At 53.6% G+C, this 22,974-nt stretch overlaps 2 protein-coding genes across 9 annotated transcripts in view; one reads left to right on the top strand and one right to left on the bottom strand.

Moving 5' to 3' along the window:
* LRRC27 (leucine rich repeat containing 27) overlaps positions 1-8,090 on the bottom strand; it is a 37,559-nt gene extending 29,469 nt beyond the window's left edge. For 2 of the 7 annotated variants that reach the window (XM_045809435.2, XM_045809439.2), the window contains exons 1-3: positions 7,877-8,079; positions 6,269-6,536; positions 3,382-3,512 (exon numbers count right to left, since the gene is read on the bottom strand). In XM_045809435.2, coding sequence (XP_045665391.2) covers positions 3,382-3,512; positions 6,269-6,475 — 338 coding nt within the window. In that variant the 5' untranslated portion in view covers positions 6,476-6,536; positions 7,877-8,079. Of the gene's footprint in view, positions 1-3,381; positions 3,513-6,268; positions 6,537-7,876 lie in introns of all 7 variants that reach the window. The other 5 variants (XM_045809440.2, XM_045809436.2, XM_045809434.2 and 2 more) reach the window with 5 other exon arrangements.
* STK32C (serine/threonine kinase 32C) overlaps positions 8,064-22,974 on the top strand; it is an 84,806-nt gene continuing 69,895 nt past the window's right edge. Inside the window, exons 1-2 of one of the 2 annotated variants that reach the window (XM_087862531.1) lie at positions 8,064-8,867; positions 11,938-12,110. In XM_087862531.1, coding sequence (XP_087718657.1) covers positions 11,963-12,110 — 148 coding nt within the window. In that variant the 5' untranslated portion in view covers positions 8,064-8,867; positions 11,938-11,962. The remainder of the gene's footprint in view (positions 8,868-11,937; positions 12,111-22,974) is intronic. The other variant, XM_087862532.1, reaches the window with a different exon arrangement.

A 22,974-nucleotide genomic window follows, 5' to 3' on the forward strand; every position in this document is an offset into this window, starting at 1 on the left:
TGACTCCAGATCCCTTCCTACTAACACCTAGTAACATCTCCTATAAAATCTTGCACAAAATGTACCGTGGAGAGAGAGGATACAAGGTGCCCACTAGAAAGTTACTAATTGAATGATATGGAAAAATGAATATCTCATGTTAAACTCCATCTTGCCCCTTTTACCCTATCATGCTTCTTCTATTTTCCACCTTTAATTCTTAAGACAGTATCATACACTAAGGATCAATTTCTTTTTCTCCTTTACTTTTTAGGGACCACCACTGAAATCTGGTACAGAAAGACCACAGATACCCTGGGGCTCATGTTTCTAGCCCAGGGGTTGGGCGTCCAGGCAGAGGGCAGGACCCCCGCCCCTGCCTCCCTGTCTCTGCATCACCCTGGGCCTCCCAGGACTTTGGGAGAATTGTTGAATCTGCTGTACTATTTCATCTCCAGGGACGGTCTGCCAGCCAGCACAGCCCACCACAGCGGAGAGTGGGTCGTCGGGGTCCAGGCACGCAGGGATGCTGACTGTGTGGGGCTGGCTGCCTGCCACGGGGTGAAGTCCTCACAAGCCCCTGGAGAAAAGCCCCCAGCTGCCTTCTCCTCTATCGCTGAGCTCAGCAGCCCCAGGAAACCACCAGGGGGACTGAGTGGCGGAGTGGGGTCCAAGTTGTGCCCCCCGGCTTCAGCCCTCCTTTCCCAAAGGAAAAGAGAGGAAGAGCTGAGCTCACCTACAAATCGCACAAATGAATCAGTGCTGTGGGCGGAGGGAGGACACCTCAAGCCTCATTTCAGCCTCAAGGTGAAAAAACTAAAATCCAACATCACAGCGGATGAGGGTCCCCAGGATTTGAAAGGAAAAAGACAATTTCACAGACATACAATTGAGAGTTCTATTATTCGAGTTAAATTAGGTTTAATTTCTGGATGGGCAACCCCAAAGGAAAATCAGATTACTTGAGCATTAGGCAATTTTCTTTCCATTTACTCTCTTGGATTTTCCTTATTATTTGACGTTTTAAAGGAAGAGATTTTATACATTGAACTTTTCTTGACGTACATGCACAAAGGTGAATTATTTCAATGTTGTCTCTTCAACTACTGGTTTTGGGTTCAGCCCCTTTTATTTGTGTAATACAAAAACCAGGCCGAGGATGGGCGCGCGCTTGTCTGCATAAGACGGACAGACGCTGCAGACCGGGGAGCAGGTGGGCAGATGCCCTGGCCTGTGAGTTGGCTGTGGTGGGCGGACACCATGGGAACCAACCATCCACGGAAAGTGTACCTGGGCAATGACCTGTTGGAATATTCTCACACACACTTTGAATAATAAGCTGATAAATGTTGACCCCGTAAAACGATCAGTAATCCGCCAGTTATTTCAGCGACTTTCCATTGAACGTACATGCTCGTGTGCTGAGTTGGAGGACTAGGGAGACGTGTACACTGACGTACACGTGTTCTCGCTCTCTCTGCTCGCAAGCTCACACGTCCAGGACAATGAGAGGGGGAGAACATTCATACTGGCGTTGCTTTAATTAGGCTTTTTGGAAAGTTTAAGGCTTTTAATAAACCCATAGTTACTTAACATTTCTCATTAATACGTTTCTGCTCTTCAGCAAGCCGATCTAATTTTAACGATAGAATGGGCTATAAATCTCATGCGAAATTTTATCTCAAACAATATTAAGCAGCTGGCTTTGACTGGCAAAACCAAAGAACTCTAAGACTGGAGGACTGTAGACTTATCCTATAGAAAGAGCAGTGCTTGGGGAATGGGCTTTTGTTTATTTACCCTTTGAGTAGCAATCCGTCTCCTCGGCTGTGCGAGTGCCACAATTTATGGGCAGAAAGCACGAAATTATCCTCAACAACCCTGAACCACGAGATCAGAAGACTCTTGAGGCTGTCAGGCTGGAGGGGACACAGTGGGCGCAGGCCCAGGGAAGGCTCGGCCACCTGCCACGCGGCCCTGGTTGGGGCCAAGGACATGGTTCTGCCGTCCAGTGGCACAACTCACGTCAGGCGATCTGCTCTGCAGAGCCCCACAACCCCAGGAGCTCCAGGAGGCGGCTCCTGGCTCTGACTCTCCCCTGCTGGAGACCCTAGCTTACCACCAGAAATTAGCTGCTTCCTTGCAGAGCCTGAAAAGGCACAAATGATTCACAGAGATTTTCTCTCACTGTGACATGTGACAAAATACTCGCTCCTTAAAAATTACTCTGAACAACAGTGAGTTGCAGGTCAGCCTGACGCAGACCCCCCTCTGCTGTCTCACAGCGGCCACCTGGCTCTCTGCGGACACCATCACTCAGGTAAGAATGGGGGTCGCCCGTGGATACCTGTCTTTCTCCCACGCCCTACATCCAACCCGAACCCCAGGGGCTCTCCAGTGCCCTGCAGCTCTGTGTGGTCAGCCTTGCTCAGGCCGCTGCCTCCTAACTGCCCCCCGCTCCTTACAGAGTGACCTCAAGCCACGTCAAATCCCACCTCCTCCATTCAAATCCTCCATGACTCCCAAAGTCTTTCAAAATGAAACCCAACACTGCAAGCCCGGCCTGCAAGGGTGGCCACCTCTCCCTTCCGTGTCCCGGCACGCAGGCCCCCTGGCGGTCCCTCCATCCGTCCTGCACACACACACCCACGGCCTACGCGTGTGCTCTCCTCTGCTCAGGAGGCACTCACATTAAAGGAGATCCTGCAGTGTTCACTGGAAGGTTTTCAAAAGGTCGGGAAACACTGACAGGGAGGGATGCAGGAGCTGGAGGTGCTGAGGTTGGGGCAGGAGGCCGAGCTCATAGTGAGCGCGGCTCCCGAGGGCCTGAGGCGGCCAGCTGACCCTGGGCTGCTGGCCAGGGCCACGTGAGGAGGAGGGAGGTGCGGCATCTGTTCCAGACGTGGGGGTGCTAGGAAACCCTTGAGACCAGAGTGGCGGGAATGCGGGAGGATAACAGGCACTGCTTACTTTGGGGTTCCCAGCTTTCCAAACTGGAAAGCACTCCTCGCTATTCATCAGAAGCTAACAGGCACGTGCAGGCCCTCAGAGCAGAGAGGCTGGTTGTGGTTCATCGGCCACATTCCGGACCCTTCCAGCAGCTTCCCGTGCTGAGAGTCGGAGCTGGAGCCGGGTGTTGCAAACACCTCACGCTGGCCCCGCAGAGGCCCCGCGGCTATGGGTGTTCTTTATGTTGTTGAATACCCTACGTGATACAGTTACCCGTCTTCGGTACATTCAGCCGCTGCATCTGTCGGCTGCATTTAAAAACAGCGTGAAACGCTTCTACACTGAAATCAAAATTCAATCAGGAGTGGGAGCTAAGCAGCAAAAGAACAGGCACTCAGACATTTTAACACATGATGGTTTCTTCAAATCTGGAAATACAAACATACAACTTACTTGTGAGACCCAATCCCAGAAGGAAGCGCTTTAATTCTGTTATAGCGGAGGTCCAGCCAAGTCAGGTTTGGCAGTAACTGGAAGAAATCTTTAGGAATCTCGCAGAGGGCATTTCTTTGAAGATGCAATTGCTTCCAGGGAAAAGAAACGAGAATATCTTGTCAACTAACTAAATTTTAAAACATGATCCATCCAAGAGCATTTCCAGAACCACCACAGGCTTTTGCACTCATACATATCAAGTGACAAGAAAGCCCGTGATTTCTTACTCTTAGACAGTTTACACAGCAGACAAGAGTCAGAAAGGAAAGCACCAGGGTCCCCTGCCCAGCTTTTGGGGCTGCAGAGTGACTCCCGAGCTGGCCCGCGGCTCCCTCGCAGCTGATGGCCCAGCCACCACCGATGCACACACCACACTTTCTCTGCGAATATCCTTTAACACCAGACCGACTCCCCCAGTGTTTCAGTCCCTCTCCTCCTTCCTGGGCCCCACGCTCGGCGCCTCTTGGGCTCTGCTGCCCCTGCCCCTTCCCCAGCACCCATCACAGGCAGCCCGCAGTAACTCTGGACAGTGGACAAACGGCAAGAGCCGGGTCTGGTCCCAGGGCCTCGTCCCAAGCCAAGAGTTCAGAGCAAACTACAGGACATGTGCAGGGAGCTATCTGCCTCGGCCCCTCGGCTGTGGACCCCGGTTACCAACAGCAGCTCAGCAGAAGCCGGCCGCTGTCGTGAGGTGTATGGGGCGGGGGGGAAGGTCCGCGTTAACATGTGCAGCACTGACTCCAGCCATGCAAAAGGTACACACGTGAGTCCACAGTCACAGCGTGGCACGATTACAGGGAAATTTTTTTTAAGTAGGCTCCATGCTGAGTGTGGAGTCCAATGCGGGGTCTGAATCCGCAACTGTGAGATCAAGACCTGAGCAGAAATCTAGAGTCGGACGCTCAACTGACTGAGCCCCCCGGGAGCCCCCAATTCTGGATGATGCTGTGACATGCTGCGTGTTTCTGCAGCACTTTGAATGTCACATAAGCATATTTAACACCTCTGCTTCCGAGACGGCAGAGCACAGACATTAAGAACGCTGGCCTGGAAGCCAGACTTCCCGGGCTCCAATCTAGATTTGTAAACCTTATCAGCTGTGTGACTCTGAGCAGGCTCCCAGACCTCTGTGTGCTTGTGTCCCCTCTGTAAACGGGGTCATGGGACCCACCTGCCCGGGTGCACCAAGCGAGCAGTGCCCGGCACAGGGGAGGGCCAGCAAGCACCAGCCACCGTGACCGAGGAGCACTGAGCGCAGCTCGTGCTGCCAGCCGCCCCCTTCGGCCACAGCATCACGACTCCCAGCCCTGCCTCCAATGCCGTCTGCCAAGTCCCTTCACAGGGTAGGGCAAGAGCTTCACCAGCGCATGGAAAGTGCCATCTCCAGCTAGCCGAGGCGTGGCCAGTCGCCCTGCTGGCCGCGGGCAGTCACCTGGCCACGGTCGGGTGATTATGCACGCACAGCGTGTGTGCACCTCGACGTGAGCCCGCTCTTGGCCTCGGCTGCAGCGTGGCCTCCACGCTTCTCGGGCCTGCTCTCTCTCAGGGCAAGCTGGGTCTAGTGCTCAGCTCAGAAACCACAGACCCTCCTAAATGCCAGAAGAGGCAGAAGACACAGCACTGCTCTTTGCAAAGGGCTGTTCCAGTCAACGGTGAGCTGACTGCAACCGCAGAAGCCCACCCTTCCTCTTGGGTCCGGTGGGACTGTGCGAAGACGGCCTCCCTGTGCTCCATGACCGCATGTGTCTCTGGACGTGCGACTGGTGACTCCAGAGATTGCTGCGTCGCCAGCACGCGCGCCTGTAACCCACAGCGCCGAGCAGCCACCTCACTCCATGATTGGTTGCCATGGTAATAACATTTATAGTCACGTCTCTGTTTTCCGAGAGGCATGAACAGTTATGACATTTCTGTATCAAGCCTGAAGAACAGTTTTGGAATTTCCCCCTTCTTCCTTTATGGGTAGAGGTCCCATAAATCTCATGACGTGGTGGGAGTCTTCGTTCACGGTTGGGAGCATTTGCCCTCAGACAGGGCGGCCCTAATGACCCAGGAATTCACTCCAAGAGGTCAGCACTTGGGGAAGAGAGAACAGGTGCAATGCCGGCTGTGACCACAAACGCACAGCATGTGACACACGACAGCCACCTAACACCCCAGCGTGCAGCTCTGTGCAAGCACTCGGAGATGTCCGCCAACTCCCTAATGGCGCAATGTGTCCTGCGTCCTGCAGATACCAAGCTTTACACGTGTTACAGTTTAATTCTTGTAATAACCCACAAGAATAGTCTCACCCTCATGCTCCAGATGAAGACAAACGAGGTTTAAGGAAATTATGTGAGTCCTAGCCAAGCCCTGCACTCTTGCGCCCCTCACGTCAACACTGTGCTCTGACGGAACCTTATTCTAGAAACTGCAGGGGATGAGATGGTACCACTAGTTTAGCAGCTGGCGGGGGCCTGGCGAGGCACTGGGCACAGCGGAAAGTCAGTGTGTGATGTCAGCAAGGCAGGGGTGAGAAACACTGCATGGGAGCTTTTAGGGGGGATGTTTTAAATAGGAGATCAAGGGTGTTCTCGGCAGTGGTTTCTACCATGGCCTTTTTGGTGCTTAAGACTTTCCCAAGAAGACAGGATAGATATCACAGTCTGACTCCACGAGTATTTCCACTGGCTGCTCCCCCTACCGGAATTTCTCATTTTGTGGTGTGCTCGCCACAGGAGACCCCGAGTCCACCCTCTTCTATCTCATCCTAGAAACTCTCTCCTAAAGAGAGGACTCCAAGTAAAAGCCACTTATGTCCGCACGGCAGAGGTACAAATGCCCTGAGAAATGACCCACTTACTTTAAGGTTGGGAATTTTAAAGATCTCTCCTAAATGGCGAAGACCACTTTGACTCAAGTCTAAAATCGACGAGGAAGAAAAGATGACCCCCTTCACAGCCTTGTGAACCTCTCTGGAGGGGGCAGCAGGCGTGCTCCTAACTTGAGCAGCGCAGCTGTCCGGGTCGGCTGCCCCGGGGGGAACCTTGCAGGAGCTGCTTCCTTCCATCCGACAGCCAGGAGGAAACAGCGCTGGGGACCTCTGCTCATCCTCCTTGGTCTGCGGTCACCTGGAGACAGGGAGGGGAGACACAGCAGCATCTAAGTGCCCCGACACGTCCTCCCAGGGGCATGGGGTAGCTCTGTGGCAGACACACAGCTATTTCCCACTTGCTTACAAAACTATCATTTTTAATAATCAGTAGCATAAATTCGACACTTAAGTTTAAAGGAAGGAAGGAAGCTGGAAATCAAAAAGGTTCTGACTGAATGTTACGCTCTTCACTTTGCACCATGGAGTTGCAAGACTTACCTTTTAACTCCTGGAAAACACCATGATACAAAATAAGAATGGCCACTTTAGGGATAAGAACAAATCAGAACGTTTCAAAGTCAGTAAACTAATATATTCCTTCCATGAAACGGGAGTGTGGAGGGGCTCCTGTTTGCCCTGCTTGCTTCTGCTGTGGTTCTGAGCTCTCTGCACTAGGGCTTAAGCTCCCTGGGTCCCAGAATCCCACCAGTTTTGCCATTTGGCTCAGTGAGCAGCACGGGGTCTGGCGAACACAAAGTTAGGTGCTGGGAAAAATCTGTCGAAATAGAATCTTGACTTTCAGTTGCTCAAGGATACTTGGAAAGTACTTCAAGAACGGCAGCTCGCCGACAGCTCTCCCAGCCGGGCGTCCCCGTGGGACTTCTGAACCGTGGGTCCGGCAACAGTGACCCGCACTGGAACGGCCCCTCCTCCACACAATCCCGCCCGGCTCTCCCAGGACCAGGAAAGGTGTGGCAACAGGCACTTTCTTCCTGTTTTAGGGATGAGGAACGCCAGGACTGGGCCCAAAAGCCAAGCAACTGATGAGCGAGGGCCAACGCTCAGGTGCGACCCCAGGGTGGGCCTTTCCCGTGGGTCCTTACTTGTGAATCACCGACAGCGAATGGCCCGAGGGGTGCAGTCAACCTCCCACACACCTCTCAACAGGGGGAAAAGAATCTCAAAACCGAGTGTGAATAATGGAATCTAAGACAGGACGGAGCTGGCTCCCCGCGGGGTGGAGGCTGAGCGCGTGTCCCCACCGCGCCTGCCTCAATTTCCCCATCTGCGCCGGGCCGGGTTGGTTGGACCCCTTGGTCCTCGAGTTCCAGGCCTGAGATGCACAGCCTCTGACAGAGCAGCCGGACAAGGCAGTGGGGGCCGGCGGGGGCACCGCCTTCCTTCCGCTGCCTGCCCACGCTCCGGGCCCCCGCCCCGCACCCCAGCCTCACCTGCTGCGCCCTTCCACTCCGCACCCTCCCCTCACCTGCGGCGCCCCATCCCGGCACTCCCGCCTCACCTGCGGCGCCCCCCGCCCTCCCACTCCCGCGCCCCCCCCACCTGCGGCACCCACCACCCCCCCCTCCCCCCACTCACCTGCAGCTCCCGGCTCGGCGAGCACGCTGGCACACCCAGGACACGGAGAGGTGCAGCCCAACAATGCAGGCTGCCAGGCCCACGCGGTCGCCATGGAGACGCCGGGACGGAGTCCCGGAGGCGCCAAGCCGCGCGGAGAGCGCGCGCAGCCGCGGAGAGAACGGTGCGCTTGCGCACGGGGCCCCTGCGCCGGCCGCGAAGTCCCAGCCCGGCTTGCGGCGTCGCCTGTGGCCTCCTGTGCGAGCCAGTGGGGGACGCACAAAGGGGACACGTGTGCCTTAGTCCTGAGAGACCTATGCATGAGGAAGGCCTTTGCGGGCCCACCCCCGGAACGAGCAGGGTCTGGGCGGGGCGAGCTCCAGGCTGACCACCGGCCTCCTCCCGGGCTCAGAGAGCCCTCCCCGTAGCCTGACCGCCCTCTGCCCTAGCGGGCCTAGCTGCTTGGAGGGGCCAGGGATCGCTGCTGTCACACGGACACCAACCCCCTTCCCCGCCCCTCTCCCGAGGCAGCGGCCTCCCCAGGAGCCCGCCTGGTAGCCTTTGGGCTGTCCTTGGCCAGAGTTGCTTCCAGTCATCAGAGGGGAAACGAGAGCCACACAGGGGCCAGGGCCAAGCAGGAGTCCCTCTGTGGCCTGCCCCTTGGCCAAGCGCCCAGGTAGAGGAAGGTGGACACCAGGCAGACGCGGAGCCCCTGGGGATGATGTCCTTCAGGGAGCTGGTGCGTGGATCGAGGGCTGTCCCTCTAGGGCTGGTGCTGCAGCTGGGGGCGTGCAGAGCAGGCTGCGGGGAAGGGAAGCTGGAGGGGAAGTGGGGGAAGTGAACACAAGCCAGAACGCAGCAGGATGGACGGGGCTGGACCTCCTGCAGAGGAAGTGGGCAGCAGTCATCACAGAACCACACACTCGACTACCCGGAGCTGGAGAAGCTAACAGGCCCTGGGGGCCGGGGAGCAGCTGCACACCTGCCTCCCACCAGTGAGGTGAGCCAGCAGGTGCGTGAGCTGCAGCCACACCTGGGGCCCCACCCTGACCCTCCAGGTGTGAAAACACTGCTGCAGCTACTTCACCCTCCCCCCACCCCCACACTCACCAGATCTCACCCAAGTGCCTCTAGCGGCCCAGTTAGAAACCCTGTGGGAAAGGGAATTGGGGTGGGGGTGGAAGTTGAGGCTAGACTAGCTGACCTATCACAAAGCCGCCACAATACCGGCAGTCAAATTGGCATGGCTGTTAGACTTACTGGTCACTGGGCAGGCTGCCAAAGTATCAACTACAAAGGCCACTGAAGAGCTTTACACAGACTCTAAGATAAGATCCTCCTTGTTGTAAGAGATCACTCTCGGTTTCTGCTGTGGAGAGGGCACACTAAGTCGTTATGACCAACCCTTCCACAAACAAGGGAATGAAGAATTCCTGAAAGGTGTACTTTTCCCCAGTGAGTGTCTTTTTCTGAGACCACTACAGAGAGGGAGGGTCTAGTAAATACCCAGATTTTGGGTTGAGGCTCCAACTGGAAAGACACCAAACCTCGAGGAGCCTGAAGCTCAGCCTCAAATCACGGCAGAGCCTGATTGCATTAAGGTGACCTGGGGTGCTGTGTGTCTGGCTCCCTGCCAAAAGCAGATGCCAGTCCTTTCTGGAGGGGAAGAAAATACCATCTGAGATCTCACGTTATCTGCATGGCTTTAAAATGCGTAATGTGCGTCACACACAAGGCCACACAAACACATGATCAAATCCAAGAGAAACGAGCAAACAGAAACTGACCTGTGGGTGGGCCAGGTAATGAAGTCAGCAAGCACACACTTGAAAATAATTAGGATTAACGTGTTCAAGGAAGCAGTGATACTAGAAATTATAGCAAGGAATCAAACTAGAATTCTGGATCTGAAAAATATCATTACAAAAATTGGATTGGTTACTACAAATTACTTAGAGCTGTAGAGAGCGTTGGTGAAGTGGAAAGTCGGTTAGAAGACAATACCCATCAACATGCAGGGGAAGAAGTCGGCACAGGGGACTCAGTGAACCAGTCTCACACACTGGGTAAGAACGGGGTGGTCTCTGACCCACTCAGCACCCATCTGCCCTTGGAATGTCTCCTCCATGGAGCAGAGGTTTCGGGACCTACACGGGCCTGAATACTTATGTCTGTGGTTACAGGTTAAAGTTCACCAGCAAGGGGCTCTTGCATGAGGTTGGGAAGTAGAGGAGGACAGGCTATTGATTTCTGGAGGTACATGCCATGATTAAGGGTAGGTGAGAGGTTCAGAGCAGCTTCCCAGGTGGTCCACGGTGGCAGGACAGGCACAGTATGGTGGCTACAGACACGCCTGTTGGGAGAAACCAAGAGGCACATAGGGTGATTCTTCTGAAAGGTCTTTATTTTGATCTCACTCTTGGATGATGGTGAACTGGTGTAGAATTCCATGCTGGTAGTTCATGTCTCAGAATTTTAAAGACGTGACTCTCTGGATGCTGTTGTTGCTAATGGGAAGTTTGCTGTCCACCCAATTGCCATTTTGGTGAAAGAGAGCTGTCTTTTCTTTCTGTGTCCTTGATGTCCTGAAATTTCACTACAGTAATGCCAAGTGCAGATTGTTTTTCAGTTTTGCTGCTTGGCACCTGACGTGCGCTTCGTGTCTGAGCTCTTCGATCCTGGACATTGCAGTCATCCTGTCCTCACACGGACGTGCTCTGTGGTCTGCACCCTGACCTCATTTCCTAGATTCTGGGTCTTCGGGGAGGGACTAGCTTGAGGCCACTCCGTCTCTCCTCTCCGTTTCCCCACTTACCTGTGCTCCCCACTGGGAAATCTGCATCCACTGGTGCCCACTTAGAGTTTGTGTCATCTACTGACTTGGGTTTTGTTGTTTTTTAATGATTTCATTTCTCGTTTCTTGTTTTCTCTGTTGTATTGCTTCTTATTTCATTTTTTCCAGTTTTTGTTTTATAATCTCTTCTAAGTTTTTGTGGCTATTTTCTCTTTATCCAGCATGAGAATCCTAAACATAGTTATTTTAAAGTCTGCTCTACTATTTTAATTTTCAGGCTGCTATATTGTTTTCCTTTCATCTGGGGTGAACTCATCTGCTGAATCTGGATCTTGTTATCTGTCTTCTTAGAGGAACATGCTTTGGAATTGAGGCTTGCAGTCTCATCTTAATCAAGGGGTTTGTGTCCCGTTTTCTCTCTCTGCTCAACCCTCCCTGTGTCTCAGCTTGCAGGACCTCGGACTCAGCCTTCCGGGCCTCTGTGGCAATGATGTGTGCAGCACTGGGTGCTCGGGACTCTTACGCAGCCCCCCACTGAGAAGTGCAGGTGCAGTCATGGAGCCAGCAGGGCCCAGGTCTGTCCTCTTGGCGATCCTCGGGTCATTGGTGCAGAAGGTGATTCTCTTTCTCAACTTCCTGCCGTAGGAGTGGGAGACTTGTCCTGGCTCTGAGTCCAGGTCATGCTCCAGGCTGTTGTTCCCCACTTCCTGGGGGCAGTTTTAGACCCTTCGCTCCTCAGGGACAGCATTCCCAGCCCCTTTTTGGACCCGGAGCCCTGCAGGCCTGAAGTCTCCATCCTGCACCCTGTTTTGCGTCTCTCTTCCATTTTTGGTCTATGGAACTGTTGGGGTTTTTAATGTTTTCTTTTTAAAACAATCTGTGGTGGCCGTGGGTGGAGGGACTCATAGAAGGGCCTGAGTGTGAACCAACAGTGGACGTAAATGTTTTTCACGCAGAGGATGTAAGAGAGTTTTGCTCTATTTTATTTTTTCCTGTTTAATTTCTTGGTATGAAACTGCTATAAGTTACGTTTGATAGATTCCCAATAACTAATATACTCCCTCAACAAAAGAAAACAAGAGAAAATTTTTTAAAAACTTGAAATCTACTACATAGAAACTTAAAAACAGAGTAAGCGTTTCTAGGTAAGCTTCACAAAGTCACGATGGCTGGAAGTTACTTTTTGGAAGATGTTCTGTGTTCTCTGGAGCAGCTGGCCCCAGCTCTGCTCTGCCTGCCATGCCCTTGTTCTGAAACGCAGTGCTTGAAATTCATCCTTCTTCCCCAGAGAGAAGGAAGGCCGCAAAGGGAAGATGACCTTGGTTTTCAAGCGTGCTGCTTGCCCTCTAAGCGCACACAGTGCGGGCAGTGGGATTGCCTCAGGAGGGCAAGAGGACCACGGTGGAAAGGCTGGGTCTCCGGCACCTCAGGAGGGACGTGGGATGACTCCTTGTGTTCCAGGTAAGCCTGGGTGGTAAGTTCGACCTTGAGATTTGGGTACAAGCTGTTTAGCTCCATAGACCACCCCTGCCAGCCTCATGGCCTGGGGGTGCCAGTCACCCTTCCTCAGGCCCCTGTGCATTCAGGCGCTCAGGGAATGGGGGGGGGTGATGTAGCGGGGTGAGAGGGCAGCGGGACTTTCTGCATTGTTGGGGACAAGGGTTCAAATCCCGGCAAAGCAGCAGCTCTCTACCCCCAACCCGCCATGGGACGGGGGCTGTCCTGTCCTTCAGAGGCCCCCCCCACCATCTTCCCAGGTCCTGGACCACTCTTCTCCCCTGTTCCTCTCTGGGGATGAAGCCCCTTCCTCCAGAGACACTAGGCTTTGAGTCACTTTCTTGTCCGCTGGCGATGTCCTTCACTTCCTGTGAGCCCCTCAGTGCAAAAAAATGTGGGTCTGTGGGACCTTGCTGTTCTGTGGCTGGGGGGCCCCTCAGGGTGTCAGCACGGAGGCCAGGCCCAGGAGCGGCACATGGGAGCCCAGTCAGATTTGAGTGAGTGAGCAAATGAAGATGTGCTCGTGTCTGTCCCGCTGGCGTGTTGTTCCCCCTCCACGTGCACCGTGTGCTCTCACGTTTCAGAAAGCGGCAGCGGGACAGATGACGCAGTCCGGGCGGAGGGGATGCCGCGCAAAGGGCGGGCATCGTGGGTGCACAGAGGGGAGACAGAACACCGGGGTGCTCGGCTCTCAGCATCAGACTAAAGGCTGTTGTTTGCATAGACTGAGCTGTGACATATTCCCGGGGCCAGCGTCTGCTGGGCTCTTGCCACCTGGGTCTTCATGCCCAGCGGGGTGGGAACAGTTCACCTGATCCCTGTTTCCTGCTGCTGCCACGGCGACTGGCCAGAGCCTCAGGGCCCTGCAACAACGCGCCATAAGGAAAATTAAAAGCTGAGCCAAAAGCAAGAGAAGATATTGGCAATTCTTATTTTCAGGAGATTAGTATGCAGAATACATAAAAACTCCTATAATTCAATTTAAAAAGATAAAAACAATAGGTTTATGTGGATTAATAGGCAAAAGATAGGCACCAACAACTCCCAGTAGAAGAAAAATAAATGGCCAAGAAAGATATAAAAAATGCTCACTGTAACAAGCTAGCAGGGAAACAATTTTATCCTAAACGAGACAGCACTCAATTGGCGGGAAAGAAGGCTGGAGTCCCCGTGCTGGTAAGCCTCCAGGTCCTGCTGCTGTGGGGGGGTGTCCGTTTGTGGGGAGCATCTCGGAAAACATCTGCACCCCGGGTAGGGCTGAGTCCACCTGCGGTGACCCCACTGCTCACCCCGAGGCTTCAGGGAAGCAAACGGAGAGTCATGTCCAAATACTGTCCAAATACTGTCACCCATGGCAGCCCCTCTCCCCCACTTCAGCAAAGCCTGGAAAGGACCCAAAGCCCAGGACAAGGGAAAGCCATGACATGAATGAACAGTCGCTTCTTGCAACATAGGGGTGAATTCTATCAATAGTTTTTGACAGAAAAAGCAGATCCCAAGAGACCTCACGCAGTAGGAAACGTTTGTCATACAAGCAGCACTAGATGTAAGGTGCAGGTGGGAATGCTGAGATTCTAAGAAGGAGGAAACCGAGGGATGGGCTGGCCCACAGTCCAGGCTGGGTGGGGGGAGGAGACGGGGGTGCACATGGGGGTGTCCTGGGCTGGGTTGTGGTCCCTGAAGTTCATACGTGGACGTCCTGACCCCAGTGCCTCAGGGTGACAGTATTTGGACATAGGTCTTTGAAGAGGTGACGGAGGTCACATGAGGTCACTAGGGTGGGCCCTAATCCATTCTGATGGGCGTCCTTATGAGAAGGGGAGGTGAGGACACAGGGACAGGACGGCCGTCCACACCCTGATGGCTGGGGAGAGTGGCCGCCCCCTCTGTGGTACTTGTTGCCACGGCTACAGGAATCTGGTGGGGGCGCCGGTGGTGGGTGGCGGCTCACGGGGGCTTCAGGGTTGCGCTCCAGAGCGTCGGATGCTACGTGTGTCACGTTGGGCAGAGCAAGGAAGAACTGTGGCGGCAAGCGTCTGTTGTCCAGTGGCTGGGGGAGGGAGTCTGGGGTCCTGACCCGTCCCTGCTCACGCCCGGGCCCGGGCAGGTCCTCCCGAGATGTCACTCCCAAGCCGCTGTCGGTCATCTGTAAAACGGAGTGGTCGTGAAGGGTATTCTGTAGGATGGCCACGAGGTCTGAGTGGAGCTTGACCCCAGCACCTTGCTCGTCTCAATGACACTGGGGGGGGGGGGGTTACCCTGATTTCACATGGGAGAAACTAAGACACAGGGTGGTGCCCGGGGGCTGCAGACGGTCCCCGGGGAAGTGAAGAGCCTGGATTCACACCCAGCTGCAGACCACTCCCCTCCTTCCGGGTGCATCTAAGGAGAGCATGAAAAAGTGGGATCCCCTCCAGCAGCAAGACTCTAAAACAGAAGTGATTTCTCCACGGGGGCCTTTCTGGGGCCCTAGAAGCAGCAAGCTCACACCCTGAGGAGGACTCCACCAAGAACCACGAGGCCGCTGGCCCCTGGCGCAGGTCCGACAGCCATGGAGCAGCGAGGCACTCTGCTCCCGCTCCCAGGGGGCTGGGCAATGTCACCGTGACCGTTGCCTCCATGTCCAGCAGGTGCCTGGGGCCTGGGCCAGATCCGAGCTGAGCACCCCGCACTGACCCAGCCTCTCGGTTTCAGGGTCTGGCTCCTTCCCAGCAGAGGCGGCTGCCCAGCCAGAGGGGTGCTGACTGGCTCCTGCAGAGGCTGACCCACAACCCTGACCTTGAGAGCACGGCAGTGCGGCCTCTCCCGGGGAGGTGACAGTGGCACACATCCCCATGCCAGCTTGTGCTCGTGCCATGAGCCCCAGCCAGGGCAGGCCGCTTTTCCCTGACCGGCCAGACGGTACGTTCGCAACGCCCAGAGAAGCCTGATTCCTGCTGCAGACTCGCGTCAACACCGCCGCCACCGTGGCTTCAAAACCACATGCGTTAGCCAGGGCGGTAACAAGCCCGCCTCACGCAAATGAACAAAACTTCTTAAAATTTTAAAGAGAAAGGAGGAGTTTTCTCGGAGCCCGAGTGAGGACAGCTGCCCCTTCAGACGTGCGTCTTCACAAGGAGAGAGCGCTCCAGGGAAGGGACGCTTGGGGCAGGGTTGTGTATGTCTTCACGGGGAGACTTACAAAGCGTCATGACCAAGGATATTCCAGAAAGTTGCAGACTTTATCTCCTGTTTTTAGCAGGTGCAGGGCTGCGTGAGCGGAGTCTTATGGGAACCAGGGAGGATTCTCGCTTATCTGTCTGCTTGGAATGCTCCTTTGGGGGTATGTTTTTAACAAAGCCGAAGCACATGGTGCCCTGGGGCAGAAAGAGAGCCATGCTTTGAGGTTTGGCGAATCATTCTGACCTTGGTAAATGTCAACACGTAGCTTCCCTGGGAGCCCAGGAGCAGGGCCCGCAAAAAGTTGAAACTGTCCTTTATCTTATTACCTGTTTGAAGAGAGGATTGAGGACAATGCAGAAGCATAGCTCTTTTCCCTGAAGATTTCAGGAGCATTTGTAGAGAACTGCGTCAGAAGTTGGGGGGACCCTCCCCCAGATCCGTCCTCCCCATGTGGTCCTCATCCGTCCTCCTCAACAAGCCCCTGGGGCAGGCCCTGAGCCTGAGTTTCACTTGGAGGTGGCGCTGGGCACCTCTGAGAGGACGGCGGCCATGGAGGATGGCTTGGTGTCCAGCATCTGGGTGGGGACAGGCACTGGCCTGGCCCACTGGAGTCCAGCTGGCAGAAGCCACCAGCTCTGGGCTCGGAGGGAAGCGTGGGCTGGTGATGGCCGCTCATCCCGCTGCTCCGGAGTGATGGAACCCCTGGAAAAGGCGAAAATGGCAAATAAAAGATTTCTGAATCCCGCGTCCGCCCAAGAAACAAGATGTGAACAAGTGACTTTAGGTCAGTGTTTGCCTGTGGGTGGGCAGCCCCTGATGGCGTGACGGACGGGGTGAGTCCTCACCCCCTGATGAGCCCGTGTGATGTTGCATGGGGCCTGTTTGCAGGAATTCCCGGGAGGACACGGGCTCTGCCTCCCAGGAGACGTGCGTCTGCCTGCCTCACTACACGTGTCTGGGACACGCCATGGGCCAGGTCTGGGGCCCGGGGCTGAGGGTTCAGGATGCTCCCGCGTGTGGATGGGTGTGAGCCGGGGACGGACCACAGCAGCCAGGTGGACGGGGAGCGAGGCAGTGCAGGAAGCTACCTCTGTGCTCTCTTCTTGTTATTAGCAGGGGTCGAGTAGTTCAGAGTAAGCGAGACAGAGCTAATTCAGGGAGAGGGAATTTTTAAAATGGGATTTTTAAAAAGCAGAAATAGAAAATGTCGGATAAATAGAGTGCCACTTGCCTCATCACAGGGCAGTTTGAAGCCATTTCTGCCACTTGGGGTGCTGACCTGGTGCATGCCCTGGTTGTTCCAAATGAGGGACCTCGAGGTCAGGGAGGGTGAGGACTTGCCAGGGCCCCGGAGCTCCCAGTGAGGGGGCTGGGCTTTGTCCCAAAGAACTGAGGTCCTGACATGTGGGCTATTTTTAAAACATGGAAAAAAAAAAAAAAAAAAGAAAGGACAAGAAAGTCAGCCAGTCACGGAGGCCGAGAGCGCATGAGTTGAACAGCAAGTGTAGGTGGCCCACGGCCCACGGCTCTCCGTGAGCCCATAACCTGACCGCGGGCCACGTGGAGCCCGTGTGCTGTGCAACCGGAGCATGTCATGTTGTGGTTCTGACCCGGGCCGTCCCATCCAGCCCTCAGTGGCTGTGACACAAGCCTGAGAGTGTGTGGCCGCTGAGACAACCCGGGACCAGGGCTTCGATCAGCTGTCTCCAACCTGCCCCGCGGGGCCACAGGTGCCTGTGACAATCGGACCTTCCTCCCCATGCCCCACGTTTCCAGCCAGCCAGTGCTCCCAGCCCATCTCACCTGGCACTGTGCATATGCTGTTCCTTTTTGGGGAACACAGCTGTTCCCGACCTCCCCCACCATGGGAGCAGATGGGGTGCGGGCAGAGTCCCAAAGGCCCTTGCATAGTTGACCTCTTGCTCCTTTGTATTCGTGTGGGAAACACACGAGTGGCCTGCTGGTCCCAGAAGAATAGAGGCCCGCAGGACAGACCTGGCCTGGATCCATGGCCCAGAGCCACTCCTGGTGAGATCTGCCAGACCACAGCCAACCCAGAGATGCGTGCCTTAGATGCAAGTTCTCGGGGGTCAAGCTAAGCTGGGGGTGGTTTGTGGTACAGAACTATCGTGGGAACAGCCAGCTGGTACAGGGTCACTTCACCCCTCGACGCAGCCCTCGGGGACCATGTCCAAGATGGCGCTAGGCCAGCTCCGACTGGGGAGCAGCTCCGTCCAGCATGGACCTCTGCCCTACCCAAGGAGCCGCTTCACCCGCTCCCTTGTCTGCGATCTCTTAAACCATGTGTGTTGAGGCACCGCAGGCGGATTTGGCAGTATGTCAACTGTACTCTCATAAAAGTGGAAAGATAACAAACAAACAAAAAGACCCCTGACTGCAGCCCATTGTATGGACACCACTCAATGATTTTTAGAAAATTTATAGCGTTGTGGGACCAGCACCACATTCCTGCTTCAGAACACCTCTGTCCCCCCTTTTCCCACTGCTGTGCCTTCTGCCTCCACATGCTTGCCTTCTCTGGACATTCCGCAGAAACGGAATCATACAATATATAGTCGTTCATCGGGCTTTTCCCAGCCATCCCTGTTGCAGCGGACATCAGTGTTCCGTTCCTTCCCACTGCAGACAGTCTCCCGTCACGTGCATACACGGTTGCCCTGCTCTCCACACCGTGGATATTTGCACTACGTACAGCTGGCGAGATTAAGAATAATGCTGTTATGAATATTTACGTGCATATGTTTGAGCTGCCATATGTTGTATTTCTTGGGTGGATTCCTGGGAGTGGAACTGCTGGGTCGTATGGTAGGTTCATGCTTGAATTGTTAGGGATTGACTGTTGTCCAAGGTGGCTGTACCGCTGTCGTTTCCATCAGCAGAACATGGGGGCTCCAGTTCGGCCACATCCTTGAGAACACAAGGAATCTGAAGGGGCTGAGAAGAGCCCCCACAGAATGTGCCCCCTGAGCTGAGGATTATCTTAGGTGAGGGCCGCTGGGAAAGAGCGCGGCCCCCAAGTCAGGGCCCAGATGTCCCTCCTCGAAGGCGCTGTCCCCCTTCCCTCGTCTTGTCACTGCCCCAGAATTTACTGCCCTTTGTTAAAATGGTATATAAACCCCCGGGCCAAACACCTTTTTGAGCTTTGCAGCATCTTTTGTGACGCTTCCCGTGTGCACAGAAAATAAACACCTTCTGCCGTTCGTCTGTGTGCCGTCGGTCTGACTCACACGCCCCAGCAACGGGGTCTAAGAAGACACAGGGAAAGGTCCGCCGCCTGCGGTGGTGCCTGTGGTTTCTGTTACAGCCGGTCTAGCGAGCACATGGCAGGACCTCAGCGGGGCTTAAACTGTCATCGGCCTGATGACTAACGGTGTTGAGGACATTTGTACGTGTATTAGCCGTTTGTGTGCAATGGTCAAACGTCTGTGTCCGTCTTTTGTCCACCTTTTAACTGGGTTGCTTGTTTTCTTATAATTGAGTTGTACGAGTCCGTTGTCTATTCTTCACCAGAAATACGGTTAGCGGTACTCCTTCCCAGTCTGTGGCTCGTCTCTTTGTCTTCTTAATGGTATCTTTTGAAGCACAGAGGTTTTTAAGTCTAGTAAAGACAGATTTGCAGGTTTTCTAATGGCTCGAGCTTTTGGTGTCACATCTGATAGGTCTTTGCCTCACACAAAGTTGTGTAGGTTTCCCCGGGTTTTCTTGCAGAACTTGCGTGGTGTCGGCTCTTACACGGAGGCCTCTGGTCTCTTCTGAGTTAGGATTCATGAAGGGGCCCGAGTTTATGGTTCTCATACAGATACTTGGTTGTCTCTGCAAATGCAGTTTTCTTTGTGGGAATGTTTTGAGTTCAATTTTGTGCACACATGTGGGCCTATTCAGAGTCTCTATCAATCTTGATAAATTGCATTTTTGAAGGACTTCACTAGTTTATTTGAGTTGTGAACTTAGGGCACAAAATTTCTACAATATTCCCTGATTGTTCTTTTTTTATTCTTTTGGGTTTTTTAAAAGGTTTTATTTATTTATTTATTTATTTATTCATTCATTCATTTATTTATTTATTTTAAAGATTTTCTTTATTTATTTGACAGAGAGTGAGAGAGAGACAGCCAGCGAGAGAGGGAACACAAGCAGGGGGAGTGGGAGAGGGAGAAGCAGGGTCCCAGTGGAGGAGCCTGACGTGGGGCTCGATCCCAGAACGCCGGGATCACGCCCTGAGCCGACGGCAGACGCTTAACGACTGTGCCACCCAGGCGCCCCAAGGTTTTATTTATTTTTTTGAGAGAGAGTGAGAGAGCACGAGCAGGGGGAGCAGCAGAGGCAGAAGAAGAAGCAGACTCGCTGCTGAGCAGGGAGCCCCCATGGGGCTCGATCCCAGGACCCCAAGATCATGATCTGAGCCAAAGGCAGACTCTTAACTGACTGAGCCACCCAGGCGTCCCATCCTGATTATTCTTTTAATCTCATCAGGCTCTGTAGTGATAGCCCCCTTTTCCATTTCTGATATGGCATTTTTTTTTTTTGCCCTTTTTTTTCTTATTCAATAATGCTAGGGTTTTACCAATTTTATTGACTGTCTTCAAAGGAACAATGATTTGCTTTGTTGGTTTTTTCTCTCACTTATGTTGTTTCATAGGTTTCTGCTGTCATGTCTTTTCCTTCCTTCTACTCACACTGAATTTAAATTACTCTTCCTTTTTTAGCCCCTTAAGATAGAACTTAGATCATTGATTTTAAACTTGTCTGATTTTTTTTCTTATAAGCATTTAAAAATAGCTGTATCCCCCAAATTTTGTTATGTTGGTTTTCATAGTCATTCAGTTTTAAATATGTCCTAATCGCCTTTGTGATTTATTGTTTGGTCTGTGGATTATTTCAAGTTTATTGCTTAATTTCAGAATGCGCATAGACTTTTAGGACATCTGCTATCACTGATGCCTTATTTAATTTGTTGTGTTCAGACAACATATTCTGTATGATCTCAAAACTTTGAAGTTTACTGAAAATTTTTTCTCAGTCCTGGGATATGGCTTATCTCCATGAATATCCCTTGCACACTTGAAAGTGGTATATACCCTGCAGATGATGTCATAGTGTTCTCTAGGTGCCGGTTAGGGCAAGGTGGGTAATGGTTTCCCCAAGCTTCTGCGTCCTTAGTAATTTTGCATGTGTGTGCTTATTCTATCAGTTACCGAGAGAGGGGGATTTAAGTTTCCTACTATGACTGGGGCTCGTCTGTTTTTTTCTGGGGCTGTCGTATGAGTCAGGGTTTTCTGGAGAAACAGAACCAATGGGATCTATAGAGATATACATAAAGGGATGTATTATAAAAACTGGGTCCTGTGGTTACGGAAGCTGAGAAGCACCAGGATCTGCCGTCTGCAAGCTGGAGAACCAGGGGAGCTGAGGGCTAACTCCCAGTCTGAAGGCTAAAGGCCTGATAACCAGGGAAGGGGCTATGGGGCTCCGGGGGGTAGCAGGTGTAGGTCTCAGAGTCTGAAGGCCTGAGAGCCAGGACCTCCATCCTATGTCCGAGAACAGGAAAAGGTGGGCAGCCTGGCTCCAGAAGAGAGAATTCAAGTCCCCAACAGCTTAGATGATGCCCATCCACTTTGGGGAAGACAGTCTGCTTTCTTTAGCTACCAAGTCAAATATTAATCTCATCCAGAGACACCTTCACAGACACACCAAGAAATCGCGTTTTTTCAGCTTCTGGGCCTCCCGTAGCCCCGTCGGGTCGACACATAAAACAAACCCTTGCACGAGTCTACGCCTTGTCAACTTGGCACCGTATGCATCTCCTGAAACTATACTTGACCTCCGAACAAAGACAGAACGAGGTCAAAATTCCACCTAACGTGACTATCCTACGTACACCCCAAGATGCGCTCACCCTTCGCCCGTGGGCAGTGACCGCGGGGCGCTCGGCCACCACAGGCAAGGGGGTGTGCTGACCGTGATGAAGAGCGGAGGCCAAGCAGCACGGGGGTCGGACTGGGGCAGGCCTGTGGCTTCCAGCGGGACAGAGAGGAAGCCAACTACGTTCTTACTTGATCTGTGCTGTCAGAGGAGTTCCAGGTCAAGTGAACAAAAGTCTAGCTTGACTCACAAAAATAAGAGCCATGGCCCCTCAACAGTTTCCAGACTAGAGCCAGTGCAGACACCCGGAGTGCCTTGCACGGAGAGGTCTCCTCGAGGAGGAGCTCCAGGACACTACCAAGAATGTATATGTTACTCTTTCTCCCAGACTTCCCCAAAGGGACGGGTGGCCTTTGACCAAGGGAACTGAGCACTGGGGGAAGGAAGTCATCAGACATTTTGGGAGTCCTGGACACTGGCTCTGAATGGACATTAATCCTAGGAGACCCAGAACCTCACGTTGACCCACTAGTCAGAGTGGGGACTTATGGAGGTCAGGTGATCAGTGGCGTTTTATCTATTTATTTTTTTAAAGATTTATTTATTTTGAGAGAGAGAGAGAGTATGCATGTGCATGCAAGCAAGGGGAGGGACAGAGGGAGAGAGAATCTCCAGCTGACTCTCCGCTGAGTGCAGAGCCCGATGTGGGGCTCGATCGCATGGCCCTGAGCTGAAATCAAGAGCCAGATGCTTACCTGACTGAGCCACCGGGTGCCCTGATCGGTGGAGTTTTAGATTGGGCCTGCTCCAGAACCCACCCGGTGGTCACGCCCCCAGTTTCAGGGGGCACAGATGGAATAGACACACCGAGCAGCTGGCAGAACCCCCACATTGCTGCCCGGGGCCTGTGCAGTGAGGGGAAAAGCAAGAGGAGCTCCAAGAGCTGCCTCTTCCTTGACACACAGTGCGCCAAAAGCAGCCCTGCCCTCTGGAGAGACTGCAGAGCTCAGGGCCACCACTGAGGACTCGGAAAGTGCCAGGGTGGTGGTCCCCTCCACACCCCGTTGAACTCACCTGTTGGGCCCCCCTCTTGGAAAACAATGGTGGGTTGTCATAAGCTTAGCCAGGTGGTGACGCCGTTGCGGCTGCTGCACGCAGTATGGGTGTATCACTCGAACAAACGGACGCATCCCCTCGGCGGCTGTGTGCTGTTAATTTGCACAATGCCCCTTTGTCCAGCCCCGTCAGGGACGCCCCAGAAGCAGTGGCTTTTAGACAGGACACCTTCCCCGTCTGGCTTCGGGGGCGCGTCCCCCTCCAGCCAGCTGCCATAACTCTGTTTGCTGAGATCTTGAGCGCCTTTCCCTTGCACAAGATCTCACGCTAGTCCATCACCCTGAGGACGCGGTGCTGCTGGGACCCCAGGGGCAGGAGGCAGCGACTCCTCTGCGCCTGTTGATACTCACATGTCAGAGGATGGGAAGTAGTCCGATGGAACCTCCAGGGCCTTCTACCTCTGTGGATTTCTAGGGGCCAGTGGTATGGGGCACGCCAAGATGTCCCATCTCAGCTGAAGGTACGTTGCTCCCTCTGACCCCTCTGAGGGGTCACAACGCCTCGCTCTGGTTTATGTACTTGGACATTTTCTTATTAGATGCATACACAGGATTGTGATGTCTTTTTAAAGAATTGATCCTTTTATCGTTATGAAGTGTTTGTCTTTATCTCTGGGAATACTTTTTGTCTTGAGGTCTACTTTGCCGAATATGAACATAGTTACAGC

The sequence above is a fragment of the Ursus americanus genome, chromosome 6, assembly GCF_024610735.1.
Source record: "Ursus americanus isolate L20-20 chromosome 6, mUrsAme1.1.p, whole genome shotgun sequence".
NCBI lineage: Eukaryota > Metazoa > Chordata > Mammalia > Carnivora > Ursidae > Ursus > Ursus americanus.